We start from the raw sequence: 27,697 nt of genomic DNA on the forward strand, positions 1-27,697 counted from the left end.
CTATGATGCTTGGTCCTGCGGTGCTGGGGACGATGGTCTGTATCTGTGGCACAGTCCCAGTGTCCATATGGGAGGCACACGTGCACCCAATCTGCTGTTTTGGCCTCGGATTAGAGTTTTCTAATTATGAGTGCTATCATTAATATAAATGGTTATTTGCTAAAAAAGTTACTTACCAGCTTTTGTATTTTTGGTTTTTGGGCTATACCTCATGCTCAGGACTTATTCCTGGCTTATGTTAAGTGAAGATAATAAATGCCCAAAGGCAACAGAACCTGAGAAACGGTCTTCAGTAGGAAACATACCATAGGGAAAGAATGAGGGGGCAATTAAAGGGGAGGGTGGTGCTGATGGGGGGAAGGGACGCTCTTCTGGAATGTGTGATGCACGAACCCCTACTTTAACAGTACTGTAAGCTCTGATGCCAAATGATGCCAAAAACTTTTTTAAAGTAGAGAAACTCGCACAAACACTATGATCATAACAACGCCAAATCCTGGCAGAAGGCTAGGATTATTCCCAGGTGGTATCCACATTATTAGAAAGTAACAAGCAGTTAAAAAGTCATCAACTAGGAATTAAGAGTTACTAAAATTTTACTGTTCTTCCAGGTCTCCCAAGCCATGTCCAAGGGCTTTGGGGTGGCTGGACCGCCTTCGTGGTGGTCTGGGACATATGGTCTCAGGACAGTTCCTCAGATTTCCGTTTCCTCTCTTTGCACACTGAGGGTTCAAGTGGATTTGCTTTATAGGGTGCAGTAAGGATTGAGTCATTTAATAACATCAAGACAAGTGTTTCTATATACACGAACTGCTCAGTAAGTACTGGCTCTTTTTTTTTTGCTTTTGGGCCACATTCAGCAATGCTCAGGAGTGACTCCTGGCAGTGCTCAGGGGACCATATGAGATATCAGGAATCGAATCCCCATTGGATGCGTGCAAGGCAAGTGCCCTGCCTGCTACACTACCACTGTGGCCCCAGTATTGCTCAGAAAATTAATATTATTCTTATTTAGTTTTTTCAGACACAATCCAATTTACAAATCTCTTAACATGTGAGGGGAACATGTAGTCCTAACCCTGACTCATAGGGAAGGCATTGACTCCTTTCCATTTAAACCAAATAAAGATATTTGATTATTAGTCAAACATTAAAAACTAAACTCTAGGTATACCTTTGGACGTGTTGCTCAGGAAAACAGGCAGCAGAGGGTTGGGGGTCCTCAGATGCAGGGCTGCTCAGGCCCTGCAGTGCTATGGGCATCTGTGACTAGACCTGGTGATGCCAGGGGGCCCCTGTGGAGCGGGGGTAGAGGATGAGGGGTGAGGGAGTAGAAATGGGATCGCTTGCAAGCAAGGCATGTGCCTTAACCCCTGTACAAACTGTCTGAACTTAACCTGTGCTCTTTTCAAGTGAAAAGATGACTTATTCTCCTTCTCTTCCCTTCCCTTCCTGTCACGGTTGTTGTGATGGGCTTGGTTGGGGAGCTCACCAAGGGCACTCTCACACATATTTCACTTGCAGTGCTCTCAGGGGTTTGCTCTCGGAGGTTAGCTGAAGTGCTCACTCATAAGCTTGCTGGGCAGGGTGGGGTGTGGACACTGCACACACATTAGCTGCAACGTGCTAGAGATCACAAACTCTGTTATGCCCCTAGAATCACACTGTGTGTGTGTGTGTGTGTGTGTGTGTGTGTGTGTGTGTGTGTGTTGGGGGCGGGGGGGATAAACTCTGCAGTCAGGGTCTTCTCATCACTGAGCTATTCCCTGGACATGCCATCACCGTTCTGGTATTTTGTTTGTTTCGGGGAGGGTGGGGTAGAGGCATAGCCAGTAGTGTTCGAAGGTTACTTTTGGCTCTGTGCTCAGGGATCACCCCTGGTGGGGTTAGAGAAACACATGGGGTACTGGGTAGGCCACAAGCAAGGCAACCCACTCTAGTATGGCTCTGGATCCTGGGCCCACATGTTCTTAATATTAACATCAGCCTCTTGATCTGTAAATATGAGGTTAAATAAAAATATGAAATTTCCAGCTTTGGAAAAGAAAAATTCTCCATTCAAAATTAAACAAAGAAAACCAACCTTTATACATTCATTCAAAATTGTTCTCAGAAGAAATGTTCAAGAAAGGCTTAGGTTTTAAAGAATGCAAAAAAGAAAACAGATTTGGCACGGATCTGAGGATGCATTCTTTAAGGACTTATGCAAGCTTTAACCCGGCACCATATTTTCTTCAAATAGGGGGGCGGCTATGGCATTTCAGCAGGTTCCCAGCTCTGGCGGTGAACCCAGAGCCATGCATGAACACTGAGTAGGAGCGACTGGACTAGACTTCCAGACCGTGGCTGCCTGCTGCAAATGGAGCACGCTCATGGTTCTGGAGGCGGACACAGGCCCCATGAGCGCGCGCTGATTTCAGGCCTGCTTCCAGGGGTCACTCCCTCTAGACCCTTGGCCTTTCCACTGTTTCGGTAACATGCTGAGCTCGGTCTCCTCTCCAGCAGTCTGCAGAGCGCCTGCGCAGAGAGCACTTGGTTTCTGCTCTCGCGCCACCTCTTCAGGGAGACCTCAGGGCACCTACCTTCTCTGCCTTATTCTCAGAGCCGGCATCACCGCCCATGCCAGCTGTCGCTTCTCTTCCTCTCTCCCTCGCAAGCCAACTGCAGGTTGGGATTATTTTGAATATTCTTCTTCTCCCTCTGTTTTTCTATAGGGGCACCTCAAGTATGTGGTGAGTATGTCAAAAGAATGGCAAGCATTTATAGCGTACACTGACTTGTACGGATGCTCAAACTCCATGGTGATGTATTTGGTTCAGTAACATAAGTATTTGCTAGATTTCTCACTCTTCCTTGGCCTTTTCATCTATTCTCTCTCTCTTTTTATTCTGTCCTGAAAGTTGGCAAACCCATCCAAATCAAGTACCTATGCAGGTGTGTAAATGTTTCTCTTTGCCTTACCTGTCATGTTGCAAGTCCTCTGGTTACTTTCAAAATGATACTGCCTTCTTGCTTGGGCAATGTACTCCGCAGCTTCCCTCTCTTGTATTTCTCTGATTTTCTTCTGTCCATATTTTCCCAGAATATATACTCCTAAAACACAACAACTTGGTACATTAATCCAGTTAAGAGGACTAAAAATTTCAAGCCATATTTTTAATGAGCTTTTTCCAAGTGGAGGGCTATACTACGAACAAAATAAAAATTGGGCTGGAGCGATAGCACAGCGGGTAGGGCGTTTGCCTTGCAGGCAGCCAACATGGCCGACCCCAGTTTGATTTCTCCGCCCCTCTCGGAGAGCCTGGCAAGCTACCGAGAGTATCTAGCCCGCACGGCAGAGCCTGGCAAGCTCCCCGTGACGTATTCGATATGCCAAACACAGTAACAAGAAGTCTCACGATGTTACTGGGCCCGCTTGAGCAAATCGATGAACAACGGGAGGACTGTGACCATTTCTGGAGGGTTCCAGGCCTCCTTCCTGGCAATTCTGCACCTCCCAGGTCAGTGGTTCAAAGTCCCATGGATGTGGCGCTCAGACACTGCACTGTCCCAGCCAGCCTGGCAGTGCTCAGGTGCCCTGAGGGCACCTGAGCACAGCTGTATGCAAGTAAGCTGTACTATAGCTCTCTGATTCTTTTTTTTTTTTTGCATTTCACCTTTTATTTATTGATTTATTTTTTAAAATTTTTACATTTTTTTTAGTGAGACACCATGAGGTACAGTTGTAGATTTACAAATTTTTGTGCTTGGGTTTCAACTATACAATGATCAAATACCCATCCCTCCACCAGTACCCATTTCCCACCACCATGGATCCCAGTATCCCTCTAGCCCCCCCGCCCATCCCACCCTGCCTCTGTGGCAGGGCCCCCCCACGCCCCCGTTCTCTCTCTCCCTATGGGTGTTGTGGTCCTCAAAAGAGGCACTGAGTGGCAACCATGTTTTGTCCACAGTCTACTTTCAGCATGCTTCTCCCATCCTGGGAGGATCCTACCAACACCCTTTATTTGGTGCTCCCTTTTCTATATGAGCTGCCTTTTCCCCTAGCATGTGTGGCTGACCTCTAAGCCATGGTAGCTCTCTGATTCTTAAGAATGAAAACATTTTTAAAAGAATCACAATCTAAACACTATAAAGTGTGTGTGTGTGCATACACACACACACACACACACACACACACACACTTACGCACATACCCCTTGGCGGGGACATGGCTCACAGGGCTGAGCGCTTTTTCTGAATTCCCACCACTGCATAGTTCCCAGAGTACATGGTGAGAAACTCCCTCCCTGCAGCACTGCCGACTACAACCCCCCCAACACAAACAACAACAACAACACTCCCCAAGGCCCCCAATAAACACAAAGAAACAGCTGAGTTTTAAAGAGAAGGAAAAAGCGGCTAGGTGAGCTGGATACATCAGGATTAGGTGCAAAGCAACAGACTAAAAGTCAGTCTACAAAGTCTGGCAATGCGTCTGAAAATGAACTGGAGAGATCTTAAATCTCTAGAGACAGCGAAAAGTTGAATAAATTATACATGCAGCGGATTAAATATTCCTGCCCTCTGCCCATGTGCTGAGCGCACTCCCCTCCCTGCTGCTGTGACCAAGCCTGTGACCAAGTGGACAACTCTCAGCAAGCACCACAGCCACACCCTATCCGCCCCGGAAAGCTGCCACAAGGAGGAAAAAGAGGCGCCCACAAGGAAATCCGCAATGGTGGAAAAGGGAGGGAGAAAGTTTAGGAGTCCCTGATTATAACGGCAGGCAGGAAACTCGGTGGGACCAGAGAGACTGGAACGGACTTGAACTGGCTTGAGTGTGTCAGCAAAGACAGCAGCACAGAACGTGAACAGCCTGCCGCTCCCCAGGGCCAGGCGGCTTCCAGAACTGGGACTGTGACCGCTCCAGAGGCCCAAGCTGGCATTTGATACAAAACACAAGACACCCACCCACACACACACACACACACACACACACACACACACACCCTTGAAGGAATTGATCTTTTTCTAACATAATAGATGCCAGATACTGATTTTCAAAGACTAAGTCAGCAGTGTTTCGGATAATTTGATTAGCTAACCCACCTTAGCAATATTCGGATGAAAATGGATATAGGAATCTACCTAGTCATTCAGCCCGAGAAAGAGCTAGGCTGGGCTTCTTGGCTGAGAGCGAAGAGGATTTTCAGAGGAGCTCACTAAACGGCCAGCAAAATCTTACAGCAAGGCATGTTGTATTGCAGCATCAAAAAGGGACAGGACTCTGGGGTTTCCAGGAGCTTGCAGAACGGGTTATGATCCTGTTTCACCAACGCTTGCTAATAAATGTTTCCATGTGGGGGCCAGAGTTTTACCATAACCTTGTAGGGAGGGTAACTCATCCCCACCATCCAGTGTCTGAGACTCCCCATATTTACCACAAAAGAATTAAAGAATTGTGCCTGACCTAAATAAGTGAACTTGGCCTGTCCTATTTCTCACAGGTGTGTGTGTGTGTGTGTGTGTGTGTGTGTGTGTGCGCGTGCACATTCAAGGTACCACAAAACAAGCCCACATTCTGGCTGTTTTTCACAAATATGGGTATTGACATGAACTGGTAAGATGCTAGTCTCAAAATTAATAATTTTGTAAAGGGGCCTGTGTTACAATTCAAAATGCAGTATAATGCAGTAGCTATTGAAGGCATTATGCTCACATTTGAAAGAACAAATAAAAGTTCTGACAAGTGGATTCACAGCTACCTTTGATGTAACTTGTTAAAGAGAAGATAGTGCCACATTATGGAGAGCAAAAAATGAACTTAGTTTTACAGAGTAACCTGTAGGCAACTTACTAAATGACCTCTAAAAGCATTAAAGGGAAATGGCTCACAGCCCTAAAGTGCCCAGAGTTCAATTTCAGGCACATTCCTCCAAGTACCACTAGAAATGGACTCCACATCCCCCACACCCAAAGTGAATTGCTTGCATTGTTTGCACAGCTGGTTATTAACAGTTATGAGTAAAAAACGATGGTTATTTTCCAAATCACACTGCAAAAAAAAAAAAACACTGAAATGATGCATTTTGCAGAGGTGATAACTTTCTGATATAAAAGTCTTTTGGATTAGGAAACGTGCTCTCCTTGTGCCACTGCTGTCATTAGCCAGTATCTGTTCAAATTTGTTTAAAAGAAACAACTACATTTGTTTGATATGTGTGGTATATTCTAGCTAAACCTTAAAAAAGAAAAAAGAAAAACAAGTTGCACCTGGTTGAACTGTGTGGCTCCAAATTTTCTATGTTGAGGTCCAATGAGTGCCTCAGCATATAGTCTCCCAGTATTTATAGAGGTTATCTAAATATAGGACTGGTGCCCTTATCAGACACACAGGTGCCCAGGGAAGATAATGAAGACCTGCAAGAGTCTTTGATTGTGCTCAGAAGGAATAAATCTTGCCAACACTTGGATCCTGAACAGATAATAAATCTCTGTGACTTACACTACCCGGCTGTGTCCCCTCTCTGGAGCACCGCAGCGAGGTGTGCATGAGTACAACTAAAATTCTGCACCACAGTGGGCAAAGATGTGCAGGAAGAGCAGGGAGGAGTGTGAAGCCCAGAGGGTGATCCCGCCACAATGTGGGCAGAGAGAGAGAGGAATGCAGTCTCAGGGCCCGGGAGACAGTATGGCGGCCAGGGCCACTGCCTTGCACACAGATGGTGCAGGTTCCATCTCCAGCACCCCATAGGGCCTCCGAGCCCCGCCAGGAGTGGTAGCTGGGCACAGAGCCAGGAGTAAGCCCTGAGCATCACCTGGGGTGACCCCCAAACAAACCAGAAAACTAAAGGAGTAACTCTGAAGAACACGTGTGCAAGACCTGACCAACAGTATGAAACCCCAGGCAGCACCACAACCAAACGTAACGCAAACAATATGCTGGCTTAGTGATTCTAATTAATATAAATTTTTAAGAGCTTTAATTCTGAATGGGTAACAATGGCAGAAAGTTTGAAAGTTCTTTAGAGTCCTTAATATTTGGGGGTGAGAAGCACACGCATTGGTGCTCAGAACTAACTCCTAGCTCTGTGCTCAGGAATCACTCCAGGTGGTGGTCAAGGTGTGGCATCAGGGACTGAACCAGGGTCAACAACATGTGAAACAAACCCCTTAACCACCCCTGTGCCCTAAGGTTCCTAGAGTTTTTAATTTCTGAAGTATAAAGGCAGCCTCAAGTCACAAACATTAAGAACCATTGCTCTATTATCTTTTCATAAACTGGCCACACTGTATAAATTGGCCTAAAGTAATTATTCATCTAAAAGGCAAGAAATTCCCCACGTAAGAAGACCCGTAGCTTAGAGCAGACTGCTAGTGCAGTGAGCTGGAGCACTGTTTTGCTCACTGGAGGACAGGGGCGCAACTCCTGGCAACACAATGACAGCCACGGATCCCTGAGTGTCTCTGGGGGGACCCCCAAGCACGGGGCCAGGAGTAGCCTCTGGGTAGTGTCAGGTGTGGCAAAACAGAAGACCTGTAACTAAAAGAGTTTACTTGGTTTCATTCCACTCCCCCGCCCCCGCCCCGACCCCACAAATGGGCAAACTTCTCTGGGCATGCCCGCTGGTATCTAGCTTTCAAGCCTGTCCAAATGCACTCACTCCTTCCAAATTCTTTCTCAGCCATCCCATGCTATCTGTTGGTTTAACCTACAGAACATCTTTCTCAGCCCTTAATGGCTTGTATTTCAATTATCTGTATATTTGTGCCATGATATGAATGCCTTTACCTCCCTCTCCCCAAATTCCAAGCCGCAATGCTAAAGCCAGATGAGAAGGTATTAGGAGGCGGGCTCTTTGGAGATGTCACAGTCACGTGGGTACAACCCCAGAAGCACATCTGGGTTCCTATAAAAGGGAATGCACACCAAGGACACAGCACGGGAGTCTGCAACCCATCACCTAACCATGTTCATAAGCGGATCTTGGGATTTTCTGTTTTTAGCATGGAGAGAAAGACATTTCTGGCATCTTGTTACAGCATCCCCAAAAAACACAGACACTTGCTTTTTCACCACTATCACCCCATGAAGCCCACGAAGGCACAGTGCTTCTGGGTGGAAGCAACATTTATTTCTGGGCCTGAAACATCTGGGTTAAACGTCTAGCTCCTTTGTTGCTGAGACCCTGGGCAAGCCTCTTTAATTTTTCGGGCTTGTAGTGCCCACATTTTTGGAACACAGATGAGAGTAGCTACCCAGCAAATCTTCCACTAGCGCAGTGGATGGTCCAGTAAGAAGCCAGCAAAAGGTAGGTTAAAGTATCTTCACAAAGCTCTACATACAATCACATTACCTTAAGCACCCCACAGATATTTTTAAAACTAGATTAATTCAAATGTAACATGTTGTACATTGATTTCTCTCTAGAAAAACACATATAAGGTTCAAAAAGATTCCAAAAGTCCCGCACCACCTACCATTTTTTTCCCTTTTTTTTTACGGAACACTGGCATTATTTTATTTTCCTGTACCTCTGAACCATCCGTTCTTCTGTAATTATAAAGCACTGTTGTGAAATTCTGGGTAGAATTCTATCCAGAATTTCACAATACTCTGTAACTCTCTAGATAGATACAGTAAGTATCTATCTCTAAGTATAGATACTCTCTTGCTTCCCATATGATTATTTCTAAACTACCTTAGCTTGTTATATAACTCTAAAAGGATACTATTCTACCCCAGACTGATAGAGTTCCCTCTCCTTTAGTGATGGCAACAATATTTCATTTATATTTCTCCCATCACACTTCATCTCTAGCTTCCACAAGTAAAATGAACTCAGAAGTCTTAGCTTAAATTAGTTTTCAGTGGCTGAACTATAACAGAAAAAAGACACTGTCTCTATAAAGGATTTCTCAAAAAATGTAACGGAAACATTTTACCCCAGTTTGTGTGTGATTGGGAGGCGCATAGCGGGGTCAGATCTCTGGCACTGCACATACAAAAAAAGTTATGTTCATTAATGATGTGACAGACCTCAGAGACATGGAAAAGGACTAGACTTGCCTCATGGACAAGAAGTTTGTTTCAACCTTTCAAGATTGAACAAATCTACGAGAAAGAGAGAGAGAGGGGGGTGGGGAATATAGGAGTAAGGCACTTTCCTTGCATGCAGCTGGCCCCTGTTTGATCACGGGCACGGGGAGGTCCCCTAAGCCCCGCATGAGTAACCACCAAGCAGAGAGCGAGTCAGCAGCACTGATAGATGTGGCACCTCCAAAATGTATATTTTATGTGGGGCAGGAAAGATAGTACAGGTACTTAGGCACTTGTCTTGCATGAGCTGACCCAAATCTGATACTAAGAATTGCATACAGTCCTCTGAGCACCGAGCCAGAAGTAAGCCCTGAGCACCACTGGGTGTGGCCCAACAATCAACACCACTCAAAAGAATGAACAAACTTAAATCACTGACACCAATTTCATATTTAACTTCACAAGGAGGGATGATAAAATATTACACAACAAGGAAAAATATTTTGAGGGGAATTTGTTATTGCTCTTACGGTACTTCGGCAACCCAAAGCATGCAGCTATCCATTACACACACACACACACACACACACAGAAAAAAGAAAGAAAAAGAAAAATTCTCAGTAACTTTAAAGAAAATGGTGCCAGGAACTGAACCCAGGGCCTCACACATTCAAAGCCTGTGCTCTACCTGGAGTCACATCCCTGCTCCACAAAAACTAAAAATTCCAGAAATTCCCTCTCCGTTCCTACTTTTCCTGCTCCTACAATCCGCAGGATTTTCAATCCTCTCCTTCAAATCCCTGCCTGTTACGCCAAGACTGTCAGATTGGAGGTGGGGGGTGGCAAAGACACTCCAGATTGTTATCTGCTCTGAATCTCTTCCAGCCTGTGCAATTGGGTAAGGACGGTTCACTGAGCTGCAATCCCGGCCCATGAAGATCCAGGGGAAATATTGCTCAAGATCCTTAAACGGAGGATGGGGGTGGGGGGAGGGATCCTGGGATCTGTGGTGGTGGAAAATGGGCGCTGGTGAAGGGATGGGCACTTGATCATTGTATAACTGAAACCCAAGCACAAAAATGTGTAAGTCTACAACTGTACCTCATGGTGTCTCACTAATAAAATTTTTTAAAAAAAATAAAATGATCCTTAAACACTTCCTGACTTCCCAGTGTAAAAGCAGCAGAAACCAAACTAAAACAAAGGCTGTGTACACACTTCCACGTGCAGTGTCATCAACCTTCCGGTTCCTGCACAAACATCAGACACCCCTCTCACCCAAAAAAAAAAAAATTAAATGAACTTTAAAGACAAACCACAGAGTACAGCTTGAAATGGCAACAACTACGTCTTAGGAAACACCTGTGAAGGTGTGAAGGGTAACAAAGGGGAGAGGGGGGAGAGAAAGAGAGAGAGAGAGAGAGAAAGAGAGAGAATCACAAAATATTGTGAGAAAACATTGTAAGGGAGAAGAGAAATCACAAAATATTGCAAGAGAGAGAACATGTTGCGAGAGAAGAGAAAATATAACAAAATATTGAGAGAGAAAAATATTATGAGAGGAGAGACTATCACAAAATATTGTAAGAAAAATATTGTGAGAGAGAAGAGAATATCAGAAAATATTGTTGAGAGAAAATATTGTAAAAGAGAGAGAGAAGAGAGAGAATATCATAAAATATTGTGAGAGAGAAAATATTAAGAGAGGAGAGAATATTACAAAATATTGTAAGAGAAAGAAAATATTGTGAGAGGAAAGAATATCACAAAGAGAAAGAGGAGAGAGAATAACACAAAATATTGTAAGAGAAAGAAAATAATGGTAAGAGAGAGGAGAGAATATCACAAAATCCTGTGAGAGAGAAAATATTGTGTGAGAGAGAGAGAGAGGAGAAAACATCACAAAATATTGCAAGACAACGAAATATTGCAAGACAACGTTGCTTAGAAATAAAACCCAACTTGTCACCAAGGTAGTGGGTCCCCCCGCGACAGCGCGGACCGGCGAGCAGCGACCGGGGGTCCCCCAAGAGTGACACGGCAGCGGGTGCAAACCCTTCTTGGGATGGGGGGCTGCCCCCGGCTCCCCACCCCACCCCACCCCCACCCTCCAGCAGCACCCCCGCCCACCCCCGGAGCGCGGGGACAGGGTGGCCCGGTGGCTCTCCCTGTCTCGGGCCAGGGAACAGACCCCCACGCTTCGCAGAACGCCGCCACCCACCTCCGAGGACCGTGCCCAGAAAGATGCATTTCTTTTTGTGACGTTTCAGAAAATTCCACGTGGATCTCAGCATCTTCGGGCCGGGGCGGGCGCGGGCTTTGCCGAGGCTCGGGGCTGGGGGTGGGGGTCGCGGTTGGGGGGGGTGGGGGTCGTTGGGGTTTTGGCGGGGGTGGGAGATGGTTCACTCGGAAACCGTTTCTCCGTCTCCCGGCCCGGGCGATCTCGGCCCCGTCGTCGTCCCGAAACCGGCCCCGGTCGGTGTCACCCGAGCCGGCCGGGGGCGTGGACTGCGGCGGGGCCGCTGCGTTTGCTGCCGCCGCCGCCGCCGCCGCCGCCGCTCGCTGGGCCGGGGCCGCCCGGGTCCGTCCGGAATCGGCTCCCGGGTGTCGCGCGGTTCCGGTTCCCCCCCCCGGAAACGTCCTCCCCGGCCCGCCGCGTTCCGCCGAGCCGCCCCAGGAATGGAGGAGGGTCCAGCGCAGCAGCCGGCCGCGGCTCCGGGCCCCGTGTCACCCGAGCAGACGGAGAAGTGGATGGAGGAGGCGATGCGCATGGTGAGGCGCCCGGGAGATGAGTGCGTTGGAGGGGGAGACGGGGAGCGTGGGGGCACTTGGTCCTCTTCATTTCCCAACGCCCCCTGGGAGGGGATGGTCCTGGTGGGTGATGATCTGGGCTGACTCCCTTGGGATTCTCTCTTAACCCGAACTCGTCGGATGCCGGAGAGGAACTCCCCGATCTGGATTTGTCACTAGCATGGGCTAGGTATGCGTCCAACGCATCCCTCTTCCGCGGCTCCCGCTCACCATGACCCGGTTTCTTCCACGTTTGTTGGCCCACTCCTGCAAAGTGTGACCTCGTTTTACCTCCTTATTTAATTTTTTCTTTTGAGAGGAAGGGTGTGTGCAGGAGCTATGAGCTGGCGGGGCTTAGGGGAGACACCGACTTGGTGCTCTACTTGGAAGCTCATGCAGTGCTTGCAGGTGCACGTGGTGCAGGGGAAGGAAGCCCCGGCCTCTTGCATGCAAAGCGCGCACTCTGTTCTCTGCCGCCGTCTCTGGTTCTGTACGTTTGACCCTTGAACTTAACGTTGTAGAAGGGACGGAGGGAGAAAGCTGGGGGCATTTCTGGTCGGGAATAGAATAAAAACAAAGCTCAGAGCAAGCAAAGCGACCCCTCATTCGTTTATTCTGCAGCTATCTTTTTTTTTTTTATTAGTGAAACACCATGAGGTACAGTTGTAGATTTACAATTTTTTGTGCTTGGGTTTGATTATACAATGATCAGATACCCATCCCTCCACCAGTGCCCATTTTCCACCACCATGGATAATATCCCCCCCATCCCCCCCATCCCCCCCCCCCCCCCCCCCCCCCCCCCGTGGCAGGGCAATCCCCTGTGTTCTCTCTCTCCCTTTGGGTGTTGTGGTCTCTGCAGCTATCTTTTTTTCTTTTTTCTTTCTGGGTCACACCCGGCGATGCACAGGAGTTACTCCTGGCTCTTCACTCAAGAATTACTCCTGGCGGTGCTCGGGGGACCATATGGGATGCTGGGAATCGAACCCGGGTCAGCCGCGTGCAAGGCTATCGCTCCAGCCTCATAACTAACTTTTAACTCCTTCCCTTGCTCTCTTTAGGACTTTCTGGTTAAGGAGAGTTTTAATCAAATTTGTGTGTTATCCAACCATGACCCATATTTGTATATACCAGTGAGCTTAATCGGGATAAAAGTGTGTTTGGCATATATATTTATATATATAATACATATATGGGCTGGAGGGATAGCACAGTGGGTAGGGCTTTTGCCTTACACGCAGCCAACATGGCTGACCCGAGTTCGATTCCTCCGCTCCTTTCGGAGAGCCCGGCAAACTACTGCACAGCAAAGCCTGGCAAGCTACCTGTGACATATTCGATATGCCAAACACAGTAACAAGTCTCACAATGTTACTGGGCCCGCTTGAGCAAATCCACGAACAACGGGAGGACCGTGACCGTGATATAATATATATATATATAAAAACGCATATGCCTAACTCACATATCTATGAAATACCCTTCACTTTTCCGATCCTCTACTGTGCTGTAAAAGAAAATTTTTTTCAGAAATTTTTTTTCTAGAGAGACATCCAAAGGGCTGCAAAGTGCATGTGGGAGCCCCTGATTGAATCCCAAGGAAATAGTACCCTGTGGTTATAGCCGCCCCCCACCCCCCATTCCCACACTGCATGGTATGGCTCTCCACCCAAATCCTTTTGGAAGTGTTTTTTGAATTTGTTCTTCCTGTCCTTAATGCTCTCTGGTCTCTCCTGCAATTAACTCCACTGCCATTCATTCATTCCGTGAATGTTTATTGTGGTGTGCTGTGCCTGGCAGTGGGAGTTCAGCACTGAAATTGATGTTGGTTTATTTTTTACTCTGTGTCATTTCCTGTTTTTACTCACTGTAACAACCAAATATTTTTGCCTTCAATCATGATGCATGAGCGCATCTATCCATTTTTTCCTGTTACGTGCTTTTATTGATTTTATTGGTGGAGTAAAATAGTTTCAGTCAAAGATATTTACTTAGAAAAGTGAGGGGAGAAAGAAGGGAGTGGGGAGAGAGAGAGGGAGGGAAAAAGAGTGTTAGAGAGAGAGAGACAGAAGACAGAGAGGGAGAGAGATGGAGGGGGAGGGGGAGGTATTCAGGAGTACACATGTTTCTCCAAAGGGGAAGAACTAAGAGTAGGTGCCTCAGGTTGAGATATGGGCCACCTGGAGTTGGAAGGATAGTACAGCAGACAGAGGGTAAGGTGCTTGCCTTGCAGGCTGCTGACCTGGATTTAGTACCTGGCATCCCATAACCCCCCTCACCCCCCACCAGCAGTGATCCCTGAACCAGGGTAAGCCCTAAGCACCACTAGGTGTGGCCCCCAAACAGAAACAAACAAACAAAAAGAGACGTGGGCCAGATTTCAGGGTGGAGAAAGAGTCCCTCAGGCTTTTATAAACTTGATTTTCTTTCCATTTGCCTTGGCTTGGAGTTCTCTGCAGACAGAAAAGTTCATCTGGGTGTTGTCACAGAGTTGAAGCGGTTGTTCTTAGGACGTAAAGTTAAACAGAGTCCAGCATATATCTGTACATTTCCCCGCCCCACTGCCGACCCTTCTCTCCTTTGACTTTGGGGCTGCATCCTGTCGCACTGGAGGCTGCCCATTCCAGGCTGCTGAGATGCCATGTGTCGCGGGGTGGGGGGAGGGGGTTGTCAGACCTGGGGTTCCCTTATACAGAGCATCACTCCAGCCCTATTTCCCTGGCTCAGTGCCCTTTTACTTGTTTGTTTGTTTATTTTTAATCGAATGACAAGAGATACATAGTTACAAAGCTGTTCATGATCGGGTGTCAGCCATACAATGTTCCAGCACCCATCCCTCCACCAGTGTTCGTTTCCCACCACCAATGACCTCAGTTTCCCTCCTGCCACCCCATCCACCCAGCCTGCTTCTATGACTCTATGACTCTATGGCAGGCACTTTCCTTCTCTCTCTCTCTCTCTCTCTCTCTCTGAGTGTGTGTCTTTGTCTCTCTTTCTCTGTCTCTCTCTGTCTCTCTGTCTCTGTCTCTGTCTCTCTGTTTCTCTCTCTCTCTCTCTCTCTCTCTCTCTCCTGGACACTATGATCTGCAACACAAATGGTGAGAAGTTATTGTGTTTTCCCTCCTTTTAGCAGTGCCATTTTATAACAACTGTTCGTGACAGGGGACATTTCCCAGCGCTCATAGGTCCTAGAGAATCACGTGAAAGATTCTCTGACAACGCTTAGATGCATGAGAAGTCAGAGTTTGTTAGACTGCTCAGGCCTCCTTTCCCCGTGTATACCGTCACGCGTCCTGCCTGCCCCCTCGATGCCCAGGCCAGTGTATGCCATCTGAAGTTCTGTCCCTCGCCTTCTGCTCACCCTATCCTCATCCTACGCCATTCTATCTGCGGTGGAGCCCTGTCGTCTGTGTCCACTTGCAGGGGTGGCCGCAGGGCTGTCCCCTCTCTTCACCTAAGCCTTCAGCTGCCGCTGGGTGAGATCCCTACAGCCTCGGCACGGGGGAGGGGCGCAAAGAAGGAGTGCAGGGGCTGGAGCCATAGCGGTTGGGATGGAGTGATAGTACAGTGGGTAGGGCGTTTGCCTTGCACGCAGCAGACCCGGGTTCGATTCCCAGCATCCCATATGGTCCTCCGAGCATCACCAGGAGTAATTCCTGAGTGCAGAGCCCTGTGTATTGCCAGGTGTGACCCAAAAAGCCAAAAAAAAAAAAAAAAAAAAAGAAAGAAAGAAAGAAAGAAAGAAAGAAAGAAAGAAGGAGTGCCTGGCCCAAGCTTCCTTTAATCTGCTCTCTCCCATTTTCTATTGACTAGAGAGCCTTAATGCCTAAAATGACCAGTTAAAATCACCAGTTCACCTGTTCCCTACCCTTGCACACCACTGGATCAAAGTCACCCCTAGTGACTCTCGGGGGGGGGGGGGGGGGAGGGAGGCCTTCAGTGATACCTGTCAGGCATGGACTTGATGACCTAGTGCTGGCCCAGCCGTGCTCGGAGCCCCCGGGCCCCACCTCTGCCCAGCACATCCTCTTCCTCTCTAACTCCCTCCCTGGTATTTGCCTTCCCTAGTATTTGTGTTCTTGAGTAAAACGATCACACTGTAAATAATATCATCTGTTGCTGCTGTCTAAATTCCTTAGTTTCCCTAACAATTTTCTTTCTGAGGGCTGAGCCCAGGACAAGGGCTGTTGCTGAGGGTGTAGACAAGGATACAGAGAGAGGAATGTGGAACAATGTTACACTCTGCTTCCAGTGTTGAAGGCTTTGAATACATTGTTTCTTTTTTTTTTTTTTTTTTTTTTTTGCTTTTTGGGTCACACCCAGCGATGCTCAGGGGTTATTCCTCTCTCTGCACTCAGAAATTACTCCTGGCGGTGCTTGGGGGACCATATGGGATGCCGGGGATCGAACCCAGGTCAGCCGTGTGCAGGGCAAACGCCCTACCCACTCTGCTATCACTCCGCCCCACCCCCCCAACACATTGTTTCTTAAGGGCAGTGCCCCGGAGCCCTGCTACGAAGTGAATCTTCCCTGGGTCTTCATAGTAGGTTAGAGAGGACAGCAAATTCCCCCAAAGAAGAGAGGCTAGATGGAGACAGCCCTGCACCCACTTTCCTATTTGCCAGACCCAGGCTGCGGACGGCCGCCCGTTGTTTCAGCGTTATGCGCTTCGGAATCTCTCTGCCTTTACTTCTTGAGCAATAACGCAGCAGGTAGGGTGTTTGCCTTGCACGCGGCCAACCCAGGTTCGATTCCTCCATCCCTCTCAGAGAACCCGGCAAACTACCGAGAGTATCCAACCCACACGGCAGAGCCTGGCAAACTCCCCGTGGCATATATGCCAAAAATAGTAACAACAAGTCTCACAATGGAGAGGTTACTGGTGCCCGCTCCATCAAATCGATGAACAATGGGAGGACAGTGCTATAGTGCTACAATGCTACACACATATACATATTCTATGTATGTATAAGGATATGCGCGTGTATTTATACAAACATATTGTTTGGGGTTTCTTTTGAACTTATAGGGCATATTGTACAAACCTTAGAAGATAGCACTTACTAGACTATATAGTATGTTGCTCCTACAAAACTCCACAGCAAGTTGTGAAATTATACAGCAGGTTACTCTACTGATGGCTGCAGGCAGTTGTAACACAATGGAAATTTTTGGTTTGGTTTTGTCTTGGGGCCACACCAAGTCAAAATTTAGGATTTAGGACTGGTGCTTGGGACTTAGTCTAGGCTCTGCACTCAGGGACTATTCTGGATAGGCTCCAGAGACCATCTGGGATGTCTGGGATCGAACCCTGGTAGGCTGCATGCAAAGCAAACACCTTACCTGCTGTACTATCTCTGACCCCCAACAATGACATTTTTGTATAGAAACATTTAGACATAGGAAAGTACAGTACAATGGCAACATACAAAATTTAAGGAAAAAAAAATAAGTTCACTTGAGCTATCTCCTCCCTGGCTCTCATATACATATATATAATTTTGGGGGTGAGGTTTGGGCCACACCTGGAAACCCTCATAGGTAACTCCTGGTTCTGTGTGCTGGGCTGTTCCTGGCAGTGATTGGGGACCCTGTGATTCCAAACATGGAAATCAGGGTGTCCTGCATGCAAGACAAACACCTTAACTCCTATTCTGTTCAGCCCCAAATGACGTATTTTCTTTTTTAAAAAAAAAATGTATTTTGTTAAAGCGCTGTGATTTACAAAGTTGTGCATAGTTGACTTTTAGTCATACAATGTTCCAGCACAGATCCCACACCAGTGTCAGCTTCCCTCCACCAATGTTCTCAGGTCCCATCCCCTCCCCTCTGCATGCCTTTCCCTCCCCCCACCTAGCTCCCCCACCCTCACCCCAAGCCCCAGCCTGTATCTTGATAGGACCCTTTAAAAATTTTTGTTGTTAACATTTGAGTCTTGTGACTTCAGTGTCCTTGACTCTGGTTTGGCTGTTTCGCTCTTTCACTCCGTTACACTACTGGTGTATCTGAATCCTCTTGCCCCCTGTCCCCTGTTGCTTCTCATCTATCTCTTCCTCCCTTTTCTACCCAGTTTTTACCTTCTCCTCCCTATGTACTTTTGGAAGCATTTTTGTTCAGAGTGGACAGCATCAGCGCACACCTGGGCTGATGCCTGCGCAGGGCTGGCTCACGCTATCCCTTCCTTTCATGTCACCTCCACATCTTACTGGAAGATCTTCAGGTGCTGCCACCCGTGGGTGTGTGAGCCTCTGATCAGAACCAGGCCTCCTTCTAGAAGGTGCCCTCCAGGGAGGAAGTGGCACCCTTTCAGCATAGGTGGCTGGCGAGTGACTGGGTTGCTTGTTTTTCTTGTGGTGGATTTACTTGTAGGCAGATCATGCACTTGGAGAATTCCTCTGTTATTGAAACGATTAAATGTTGGATCCATGTTTTCAGAATGATTGAAGGTAATTTTTGGGGGCTGCAAAAAGTTCCATTAAAGACTGGGGGTGGTGAGGGGTGCTGGAGCAATAGCACAGCAGGTAAGGCATTTGCCTTACACGCTGCTGACCCGGGTTCAATTCCTAGCATCCCATATGGTCCCATGAGCACCACCCAGAGTAATTCCTGAGTACATGAGCCAGGAGTAACCCCTGTGCATTGACAAGTGTGACCCAAAAAAGCAGGAAATAAATAAATAAATAAATAAATAAAAAGACTGTACTGGGAATTTTCTCTGGGACCTTTTTACTTCTGTACTTTTCTTTTCTCTTGCCGCTTCTTCAGGTTTATGATCCTGTTCCCATTCCAATGACTCCTTGATCATCAAATCCTCAGAAACGGCCTCTTGGGCCTGCTCAGTATCACCCTCATATGTGCCCGCTTTCAGGTTGTTTGCCATGTCAACCACGGCCTGGTTGATGCAAGCAGCCGTCGTCTCATCCTTGGTGCAGCTTTGAAGTCACGGCCATACTCCCGCTTGTCTGTTCTCACCGGTCCCGTCCACCTTCCTTGGCAGCATGACCCTGAGCCTAGTGAGACGTGATCCTTCCAGAAGAGCTTCCGCCTCCTCAGCGACATTTTCTGTCACAGCAGTAGCCTGAGCCCGGTGCTCTGCTGGCCATTTGCTTTCAGAGTTGCTATTGCACCTTGGCATGACCTTCCCTGCAGTACCTGGTGCCCAAATGAAACTTGAGCCTCCCTCCCTCAGTCCCTGAGGTGAGCTTTCCCATTCTAGCCTGGACTTATAGATTTATTTATTTTGGGTTTGAGGGCTGCAACCCGCAGTGCTCAGGGATCACTTCTTGAGATTCTCTGGGGACCATATGGGGTTGTTGGAGATCGAACCTGGGTCCATTGTCTGTGAGGCAAGTGCCTGTACTATCTCTCTGGTCTTCTTGAATTTTAGGGCTCATGGATGTGGTGCTGCTCGCCCCTGCCGTGCCAGGAATTGTGAGGGTCACCTAGGGATGCTTAGGGCACTCCAGAGTCTCCTCAGGCAGTGCTGAGAACTAAACCTGTCTCGGTTGCCTGTACACCAACCCCTATGCTATCTCCCCACCCCATCACATTGCTTTTAGGAAGCAGCTTCTTTAGTGTCTTTGGTCGCTATTCTCTTTCTTTAGGATTGTAGCTAGGATTGTAGTTAACCACTGTGCTATCTCCCAACCCCATCAATCAGTAGGGTTTTTTGTTTTGTTTTGTTTTGTTTTGGGAAAGAGGGCACACTGGTGATGCTCAGGGGTTACCCCTAGCGCTACACTCAAGAATTTCTCCTGGCAGACTCAGGGGACCATAGGCGATGGCAGGGATTGAACCGGGACCATCCGCTTGCAAGGCAAGACCTTAACCACTATACTATCGCTCTGGCCTCAATATTTACTTCTTTTTATTGCTGTGTAGTGCATTCACAGTCTGGATGCATCCTTGCTAAAGCATTGTGTTTAGGATATTTGGGTCATTCCCACTCTTTGGCTATTTATGATTAAAATCTCCATGAATATTCATGCCTGTGTCCAAAATTATGTGACTTACAAATGTTCTATTTTTCTCTGGGTCAGGGCCCAGAATGCAGTTGCTGGACTACGTGTTCAGTGTGTATTAAGAAACAGCCATGCTGTTCTCCTGAATTTTGCAAACCATGGATGAGTGGGCCTGTTTCTCCACAGTGTGGCTTGCCTGGGGGCATTTCTGCTTTTTAGTTCAGCCATTCCGATGGGCTCTCAGTGATGACTCCCGAGGTTTTCATTTCCTTGATGTCTGAACATCTTTTCATGTACTTATTTACATTCTGTATGGTTTATTTGGCGAAGTGTCTGTTCATGTATTTATTTTTGGTGGTGGTGGTGGTGAGTACTTCTTACTGTTCCAGAGGCCCCTCCTCATGAGTCTTGGCCAAACAAGTCAGTAGTTCAGTGTAAACACCTGGGGAGGTGGGGTGGGTGCCACTCAGGTCCTGCAGTTCCGGGGAAGGGTTGATACATTTCACCCTGGGGATCACACAAGGTCAGATGCATGCATGGCTCCTGGACCATCCTCCAGCTGCTCATCAGGGAGTCTAAAACACTCTGCTGCACTTTCCAGACTTTTGGCTTCTCCCATCCCTACAGATGCCTTCTTGGTTGCTTCATCAGTCCTGATGCCGTGCGCGGAGCAAGGGTAAGAGTTCTAGCAGGCCCGGGCGACAGCAGCTCTGAAGGCAGTGACTGTGGTCCTGAGTTTCCTGGAGATTTGCTGGCCTTGTGGAGTGAGGAATGCCCTGTAGAGTACAGGGCTGGGCTGCAACGAGCCTGCATGGGGGGTGGGCCAGGATTCAGAGGTTCCTATGCTTAGCAGCAGTGGGGATCAGTGCTCATTGAGTGCCCACTAGCTGAGCCATGACACTGAGCAGTCATGGGCACCTGTCAGCACCAGGCAGCGGCGCCAAGGACAAGCAGATCCAAGGGGTGTCTTGGGGTGTGAAGTGGCGTGAGGCGGGTACATACTCTGAAGAGCCGGTAGTACTACGTTTGAGCAGAAATGCACTGCCCACATTGAGAATTGTGGCTCTTTGTCGCATCATTTCTGCCCGATTCAGGTGGGTGCAGGTAGCAACCAGAAGTTTCCGCCTGTAAGTGCCGAGGGTCTAGCAAATTCTAACAAATCTTGGGGTTATTTGGGTTCATGGTTCATAGAGCACATTCCAGCGAGGTCTCTCAGTGGGTCCTCGGAGAATATCCATGTGTAAAATGAGCACATAGAACCCCAGATGTCCTTGGTATTCCAGTTTCTTTTGCTGTATAACTATGTACACTTTTGTTGTTGACTCTAGTGTCTGACCTCATGATGTCCTGTGTACCAAGTCCAGGTGTCTCATCCAGTCCCATGGTGTTCCTGATGGACCAGTTCCACGTTGTCCAGTGCTCCTGCGAGGGCAACTGTTCTGTCCCTGAAGCCTCATGTTCTTTTCACGCTGCCAGGGCCCAAAGCTTCTTGTCTTGCTTTTCCTTTGTTCTGCAGCTGAACGCGTGTGTGGGAACTGCTGTTTCCTGCCTGTGCTGTCACTTATGTCTTAGTTATATTCCCCGCATTGACTTGTTTCCGCTTCCTGATTGGTTCCCTCCATGCAGGCAAGATTTAAAATGAACAATGTGTAGGCAGAACTCAACCAGGACATTGAAGCTAGAGGCTTTTTAAGCCTGAAGTACCTCTGATCAAGTCAGTAGAAGTGGAGGTAAATTGATAGTATTGCATTAAACTGAGACACTTCTGCACCTCATTATGATGACCAGAATACAAAGATAACCCACAGAACTGGGAAAAATTATTTGCCCACCACTCATCTGAAAAAGGATGAATATCCAAGACATATAAAGCACTGGGAGAACTGTCAAAAAAAAAAAAACCACATCCAACCCTATCAAAATATGGGGAGAAGAGATGAACAGGAACTTCTTCAAAGAAATGCAGATGGCTAAAATGCACATAAAAAAGGGTTCTGCATCACTAGTCAGGGAAATGCAAATCAAAACAAGGAGATAGGGCCTCACTCCACCAAGACTGTGCTATCCCTTCTGTTATCTTTTCGTCCTCTTAGCACTGTCTACTGGGTTCCTCTGGCTTCTGCCACAAATGACCCCCACTTGGTAGCTTAACATGGCACAGGTTTATCCTCTGTTCCAAAGACTCGGAGTCCAAATCTCTTTCTCCAGATTAGTGAGGCAGCAGGGCTGGGCTCCCTCTGGAGGCCGTGGGAGAGCATATGTTCCTGTGGCTTTTTATAGCTTCCAAAACCACATGCCTTGGCATGGTTCACGTCCCCATATCCTGTCCACACAGTCAACCGTGTAACGTCTTCAATGCTTTCTGGTTCCCGTCCTTAAGGACAATGCCCTTAGCATTGTCCATCAAATCTCTTCCAACTCTCTCTTACCAGAACACCTGTGATTGCAGTTAGGCTGATTGCAGTTAGGGCTACTGTGTTCATCCATGTTAATTTTCTAGCCTCAAGCTCTATAACAGATATGCGTTGGAATGAATAAATGATCTTCCTGCCCCTGGGTCTCAGGGAATCCTGAACTCAGTTTAAGTCACGTTTCTTGTGTGATGAGTGTCTGTTCGGAATCTCTCTCTCACGTCGCTGTTCAGAATCTCTCTCCACCCTGGTTGCTGTTGCTTTGGCGCTCCTTTCCGCATACATTTGATCAGCTCTGTAATTCCTCCATTTCCTCTATATTGGTACCAGGGATGGAGGAGACCCCGGGCCTCAGAGTGAGGCCTTCACTCACAGCTGAGCAGTGTGCTAGCCCCCTGGCTGTCATTTTCATAGCAGCCTGTGGTGCATTTCCACTGAACTTTTCTCTCTACCCGCCAAGCCTTGCAACTGTTCAGACTCCCAAACAGCATACTTGAACCATTTTCACAGAAGTGGGTCAGAACTCACTCGTTCGTCGTTCCTAGAGAAGGCAGTCCTACTGTGTCAGGCATGCTCTCTTCATCTCCCCATGTCTTGCTCTGAACACTACCTACCTCACACCTCCCCCCCCACACCCCCACCCCCAGCTCCTAGCCCCTACCACCCAGAGAAGGAAAAAGAGGTGTGGTTTTCTAGCTCCAGGTCGTCCCCCTTTCCTTCTGTGGGTCATACCGAAGGCACTGGTTGAGCTTGATAGAAGGAGCTAAGAATGTTAGTGTGTATGAAGTTATTATTGCTTTAACATCTAGTGGGATGAAAGGAGAGTGAGGAGAGAGCTCCTGACTGTTTCCGGAGTGCCATCAGCTTTGCCCTGTGCCCTGTGCTCTGTGTCTACATGGAGTTGGGAGTCTAGTCTTCTGGTGTATCTGCCTGGCGAAATTGGGAATGTCATGCCTTTCTGTCCGAGTCACCATCCTGTGGTGACAGGGGGCCCCTGGTGCGTTTGGGGCCAGTGATCATCCTCCCAACCGATGGACGAAGGAATAGGACCACAGGCTGGTAACCAGTGGCAGTTTAGTCAAATCAATCAGGATTATTATAAAGAAATCGTGAAGGGTTGGGACTTTGCAGTTACACATAAGGTATAGTTGAACATTAACGCAAACAGTAAATGGTTGTAAAGCCCTTCCTTCAGGGGACATTCTTCTAGGATATTCACCCAAGGGCAGCGTTCCAATTTAGGTGCCTCAGCACTCTAGATTCCTTCTAGGAGATCCATCCAGGGTGGAATTCCATCTGGGGACATGTTACTTTCTCCTTCTTTTACTGGTAATCCATGTAAACAATCATATTAAATTTACTTTTTAATAATATTTCTAGTCATTTTGTATAAACACAGTAAGAGATTATAGACTTTTACTATATCGAGAGTAAGCTTAAAAATATCTCTCTTACAGATAACTGGTTAAAGAAACTTTGGTACATTTACACAATGGAGTACTATGTAGCTGTTAGAAAAGACGAAGTCATGAAATTTACATACAAGTGGTACTACATGGAAAGTATCATGTTAAGCGAAATGACTCAGAAAGAAAGGGATAGACATTGAAAGATTGCACTCATCTGGGGAACATAAAGTAACAAAATAGGAGACTAACACCCAAGAATGGCCGAGATTAGTACCAGGAATTTTACTCCATGGCTTAGAGGCCAACCACACATGCTAGGGGAAAAGGGAGCTCAGATAGAGAAGGGAACCCCAAATAAAGGGTGTTGGGATCCTCCCAGGATTGGAGAAGCATGCTGAAAGTAGACTATAGACCAAACATGATTGTCACCCATTACCTCTTTTGCAAACCACAACACCCAATAAGAGAGAGAGAACAAAAGGGAATGCCCTGCCACAGAGGCGGGGGGTATGGCGAGATAGGGGGTGGGAGGGATACTGGGATTCGTGGTGGTGGGAAATGGGCACTGGTGGAGGGATGGGTATTTGATCATTGTATAATTGAAACCCAAGCACAAAAATTTGTAAGTCCACAACTGTACCTCATGATGTCTCACTATTAAAAAAAAAAAAATCCCTTGCTAACACACTAAGATATGTTAGTCAGGAAAGGAATGGTAGAAGCAGGACTAGTGTTTTAAAAAGGGGGAAATTTTTTTTTATAAATAAATAGATATTTTTAAATTAAAAAAAAAAGTATCTCTCTTAACTCATAGTCACAGGTGGCTTTTCCTGGGGACATTCACTGTTTTTCCCAGACTACAGTCCTCAGGCCAGGTTAGCTTTTCCTAACCCCAATGTGGTCCTTATTCAGTTACTTCTTTTTGGATCATGACAGAGTTTGTTCCACGACATACTATATTAACTTACTATATTTCCTATGGCCCTTAAACAGTCCCATGTCAAAGCCAGGATAGTTTACGGCTTGCCTTGGGTCCATCTAATTCCTTAGTGGGACCCACCTTTCAGAGTGGAAGGAGCTAAGGTCAATCTAAGGACAACTGAGGCTTACGTCAAATAAATATGACAGATGCACAGGAATAAATATTTCAGAGTCAATTGACTCCTATATTACAAAAGCATAGCATCAACTGTCTTCCTGTATCTATACAAAAAGGACTTTGCTTAAAATAAAAATATGCAAAGGGCATAAAGGAAAGAGAAAAGCAGTATTTTACTTACAAAATCCAGAGCCATCAGAAGGTTTGATTTTTATAAGTTACCTTGTCTGACTTGGAGATATTTGGGACTAACATATTGGGGAATGAGAACACAAAGAAGAGGTTAAAGATAAACATGGAGTATTGGGAGTGCCCTGGAGGTGGAACTGAGTGTACCCCCAGGAGCACTGTGGGTGTTATTCAGGTAACCTCAGCTCTCTGTGGGTGGAGAAAGGACAACCCAATGTTAAGCCTAAAATTCTTAGAATTATAATCCAACATCTTCCAGAAGGGCTAGTTATGCTTGTACAAGTCTGGCTGTACTTGGACTGCAGTTGGATGAATTGGTCTTATGCTATTACAATGGAAGTTCCCTTCCACTCATCTCTGGAAGCCATAGATTTAATCACAGGCATGTAATTCCTAGGGTGATGGTGATGTGTTTTTAAACTTATTTTTCTCATTTTTTCCCCTAAGTTGCAGTATGCTTTATATATGATGAAATACAGAAGTCTAAAATTTATCATTCACTCCATTTTGGATGACACAAACATCTATGCCAAACCCTTATTCAAGATGAATGTTTCCCTGACCCCCCAAAAAATGTCGTTGTGTCCTTTCCTGGCTTTCTCCATGCCCTCTTCTGTGCAGAAATCACTGCTCCAGTTTCTATCATTGTAATTCATTTTTATGTCTTCTAGAACTTCACATAAGGGACTTGCTGGATATGTGCGCCTTTGTGCTTGGCCATGGCCAGCGTAACCCTTAGATTTTAGAGTCTTCCATGCTCCTGAATATTAGTAATTTCTCCTTTTCCTTCTTCCTTTCTTCCCCATCCTCCCCCTCATCCCCTTCTTCCTCTTCCTACTTCTTCCTCCTTTATTCTTTCTTCATCCTCCTTCTTCCATTGCTAAGGATTGGACCTAGGGCCTCACATAGGCAAGTCATATTCTCCTACCATGCCACACCCTGGCCCTGTTCCTTTTTTTTTTTTTAATTAACTTTTTTAATGAATCACTGTGAGATAGCTTCCACTGTGAGACAGTTCCAGAGCTTTCCTGATCGGTTTTAGTCATACAACATTCCAACACCCATCCCTCCATCAGCGCACATTTCCCACCACTAATATCCTCTGTATCCCTCCTGCTACCCCACCCCCACCCCCACAGCCAGCATCTATGGTAGGTACTTTTCTTCTCTCTCTCTCTCCCCCCCCCCCCTTGGGCATTATACTTTGCAGTACAGATACTGAGAGGCCGTCATGTTTGACTTTTTGCCCACGTTCAGCACACATCTCCCAGCCTGTTCCTTTTTATTGCTGGATAGTATTTTTTTTTAATGTTTAAATGTTTTTTTTTTTCAAAACATATGGTCCTTACAAATTAAGGAATATACAAAGTTTTAAGGAGATACAAAGCACTCAACTCTCATGACACAAACACAACTATCTATACAAAAATAGTCTAGAGCCAAATCTATATATTTTTTTAAATTTATTTTTTGAATCACCGTGAGAACAGTTACAAAGCTTTCAGGTTTAAGTCTCGGTCATACAATGATCAAACACCCATCCTTTCACCAGTGCATATTTTCCACCACCAAGAACCCCCATATCCCCCCATGCCACCCCTCCCCATGCTTGTAAGGCAGATGATTTTTCACTCAACTCTCTCTCTACTGTGATTACATTCATTATTTTGACAAAAGATGCACCATTATTATTTGGAAATTTCCCCCAACAATCAAACCTGCTGAAAATACATCATGAAATAATTTGTTTTCTATTGCTGGTTATGAAGACCATACGATGTCGCGCGGCCACTATTGCCAATTTTGGATTTCTAATATTTTCCTCCGCCCCTCTCGGAGAGCCCGGCAAGCTACTGAGAGCATCTCGCCTGCACGGCAAAGCCTGGCAAGCTACCCGTGACATATTCAATATGCCAAACACAGTAACAACAAGTCTCATGATGGAGACGTTACTGGGCCCGCTCAAGCAAATCGATGAACAACAGGAGGACCGTGATATACCATGATATAATATTTTACTAATTAAGTCTGGAGGGATTTCTGCCAAAAGCAGAATAGTTCCAAGATTGGTTTGTATGCCTCTGGGTCCATGTCCTTGCTGGAGAGCTGCTCGTGGCGGGGGGACAACTCGTGGTCTCGGCAGAGAAAGAAGGACATGCTGGTTCCGCCCCCCCATCCCATGAGGCCACAGTTGCCCCATCACCACTGGCTCATACCTGGCTGTCCAATAAGTTCTGAGGTGGCTGCCACTAAGCCGTGAGAGTGAGGGGAGGGGGAAATGACGGAAGAGACAGACACCCTTTTCCTCTGGGGGGTGGGGGCACAGCGCTGTAGCTTACTGCATAGTCATAGTCCATTCACATTTCTGCCAGAAGCTGCTGGGTTCCGAATTAGGTTCGTATGTCTCTGAGGCCATGGCCGTTCCAGAGAGCCGCTCATGCCCCCCACTCCAGGATAGTATTTGATTGCGTGAATGTGCCTGAATTCACTCTCCCCGTCCCCCAGGATTCATCCAAAGGCCTCTCCCAAATATTCATTTCCCACTTAGCTGCATCCCCAACCTCTCTCTATTCATTATCTTTTTTTTTTTTTTTTTTTTTTTTTTTGCGTTTTGGGTCACATCCGCTGATGCTCAGGGGTTCTTCCTGGCTCATGCACTCAGGAATTACCCTGGTGGTGCTCAGAGAACCATACAGGATACTGGCAATCGAACCCTGGCCGGCTGTGTGTAAGGCAAACGCCCTACCTGCTGTGCTATTGCTCCAGCTCCTATCCATTCTTTTTTGGTGGACATCTGTCCATCCAGGCTATTAAGG

At 46.9% G+C, this 27,697-nt stretch overlaps 2 protein-coding genes across 2 annotated transcripts in view; one reads left to right on the forward strand and one right to left on the reverse strand.

Annotated features, from left to right (window-relative positions):
* PEX3 (peroxisomal biogenesis factor 3) overlaps positions 1 to 11,375 on the reverse strand; it is a 47,507-nt gene extending 36,132 nt beyond the window's left edge. The window contains exons 1-2 of the mRNA XM_056125954.1: positions 11,244 to 11,375; positions 2,962 to 3,093 (exon numbers count right to left, since the gene is read on the reverse strand). Of these exons, the coding sequence (XP_055981929.1) occupies positions 2,962 to 3,093; positions 11,244 to 11,316 (205 nt within the window). The 5' untranslated portion in view covers positions 11,317 to 11,375. The remainder of the gene's footprint in view (positions 1 to 2,961; positions 3,094 to 11,243) is intronic.
* A 347-nt stretch (positions 11,376 to 11,722) lies between these two features.
* ADAT2 (adenosine deaminase tRNA specific 2) overlaps positions 11,723 to 27,697 on the forward strand; it is a 29,131-nt gene continuing 13,156 nt past the window's right edge. The window contains exon 1 of the mRNA XM_056126256.1: positions 11,723 to 11,794. Within this exon, the coding sequence (XP_055982231.1) occupies positions 11,774 to 11,794 (21 nt within the window). The 5' untranslated portion in view covers positions 11,723 to 11,773. The remainder of the gene's footprint in view (positions 11,795 to 27,697) is intronic.

Source organism: Sorex fumeus, unplaced genomic scaffold (assembly GCF_029834395.1).
Source record: "Sorex fumeus unplaced genomic scaffold, SorFum_2.1 ptg000061l, whole genome shotgun sequence".
NCBI lineage: Eukaryota > Metazoa > Chordata > Mammalia > Eulipotyphla > Soricidae > Sorex > Sorex fumeus.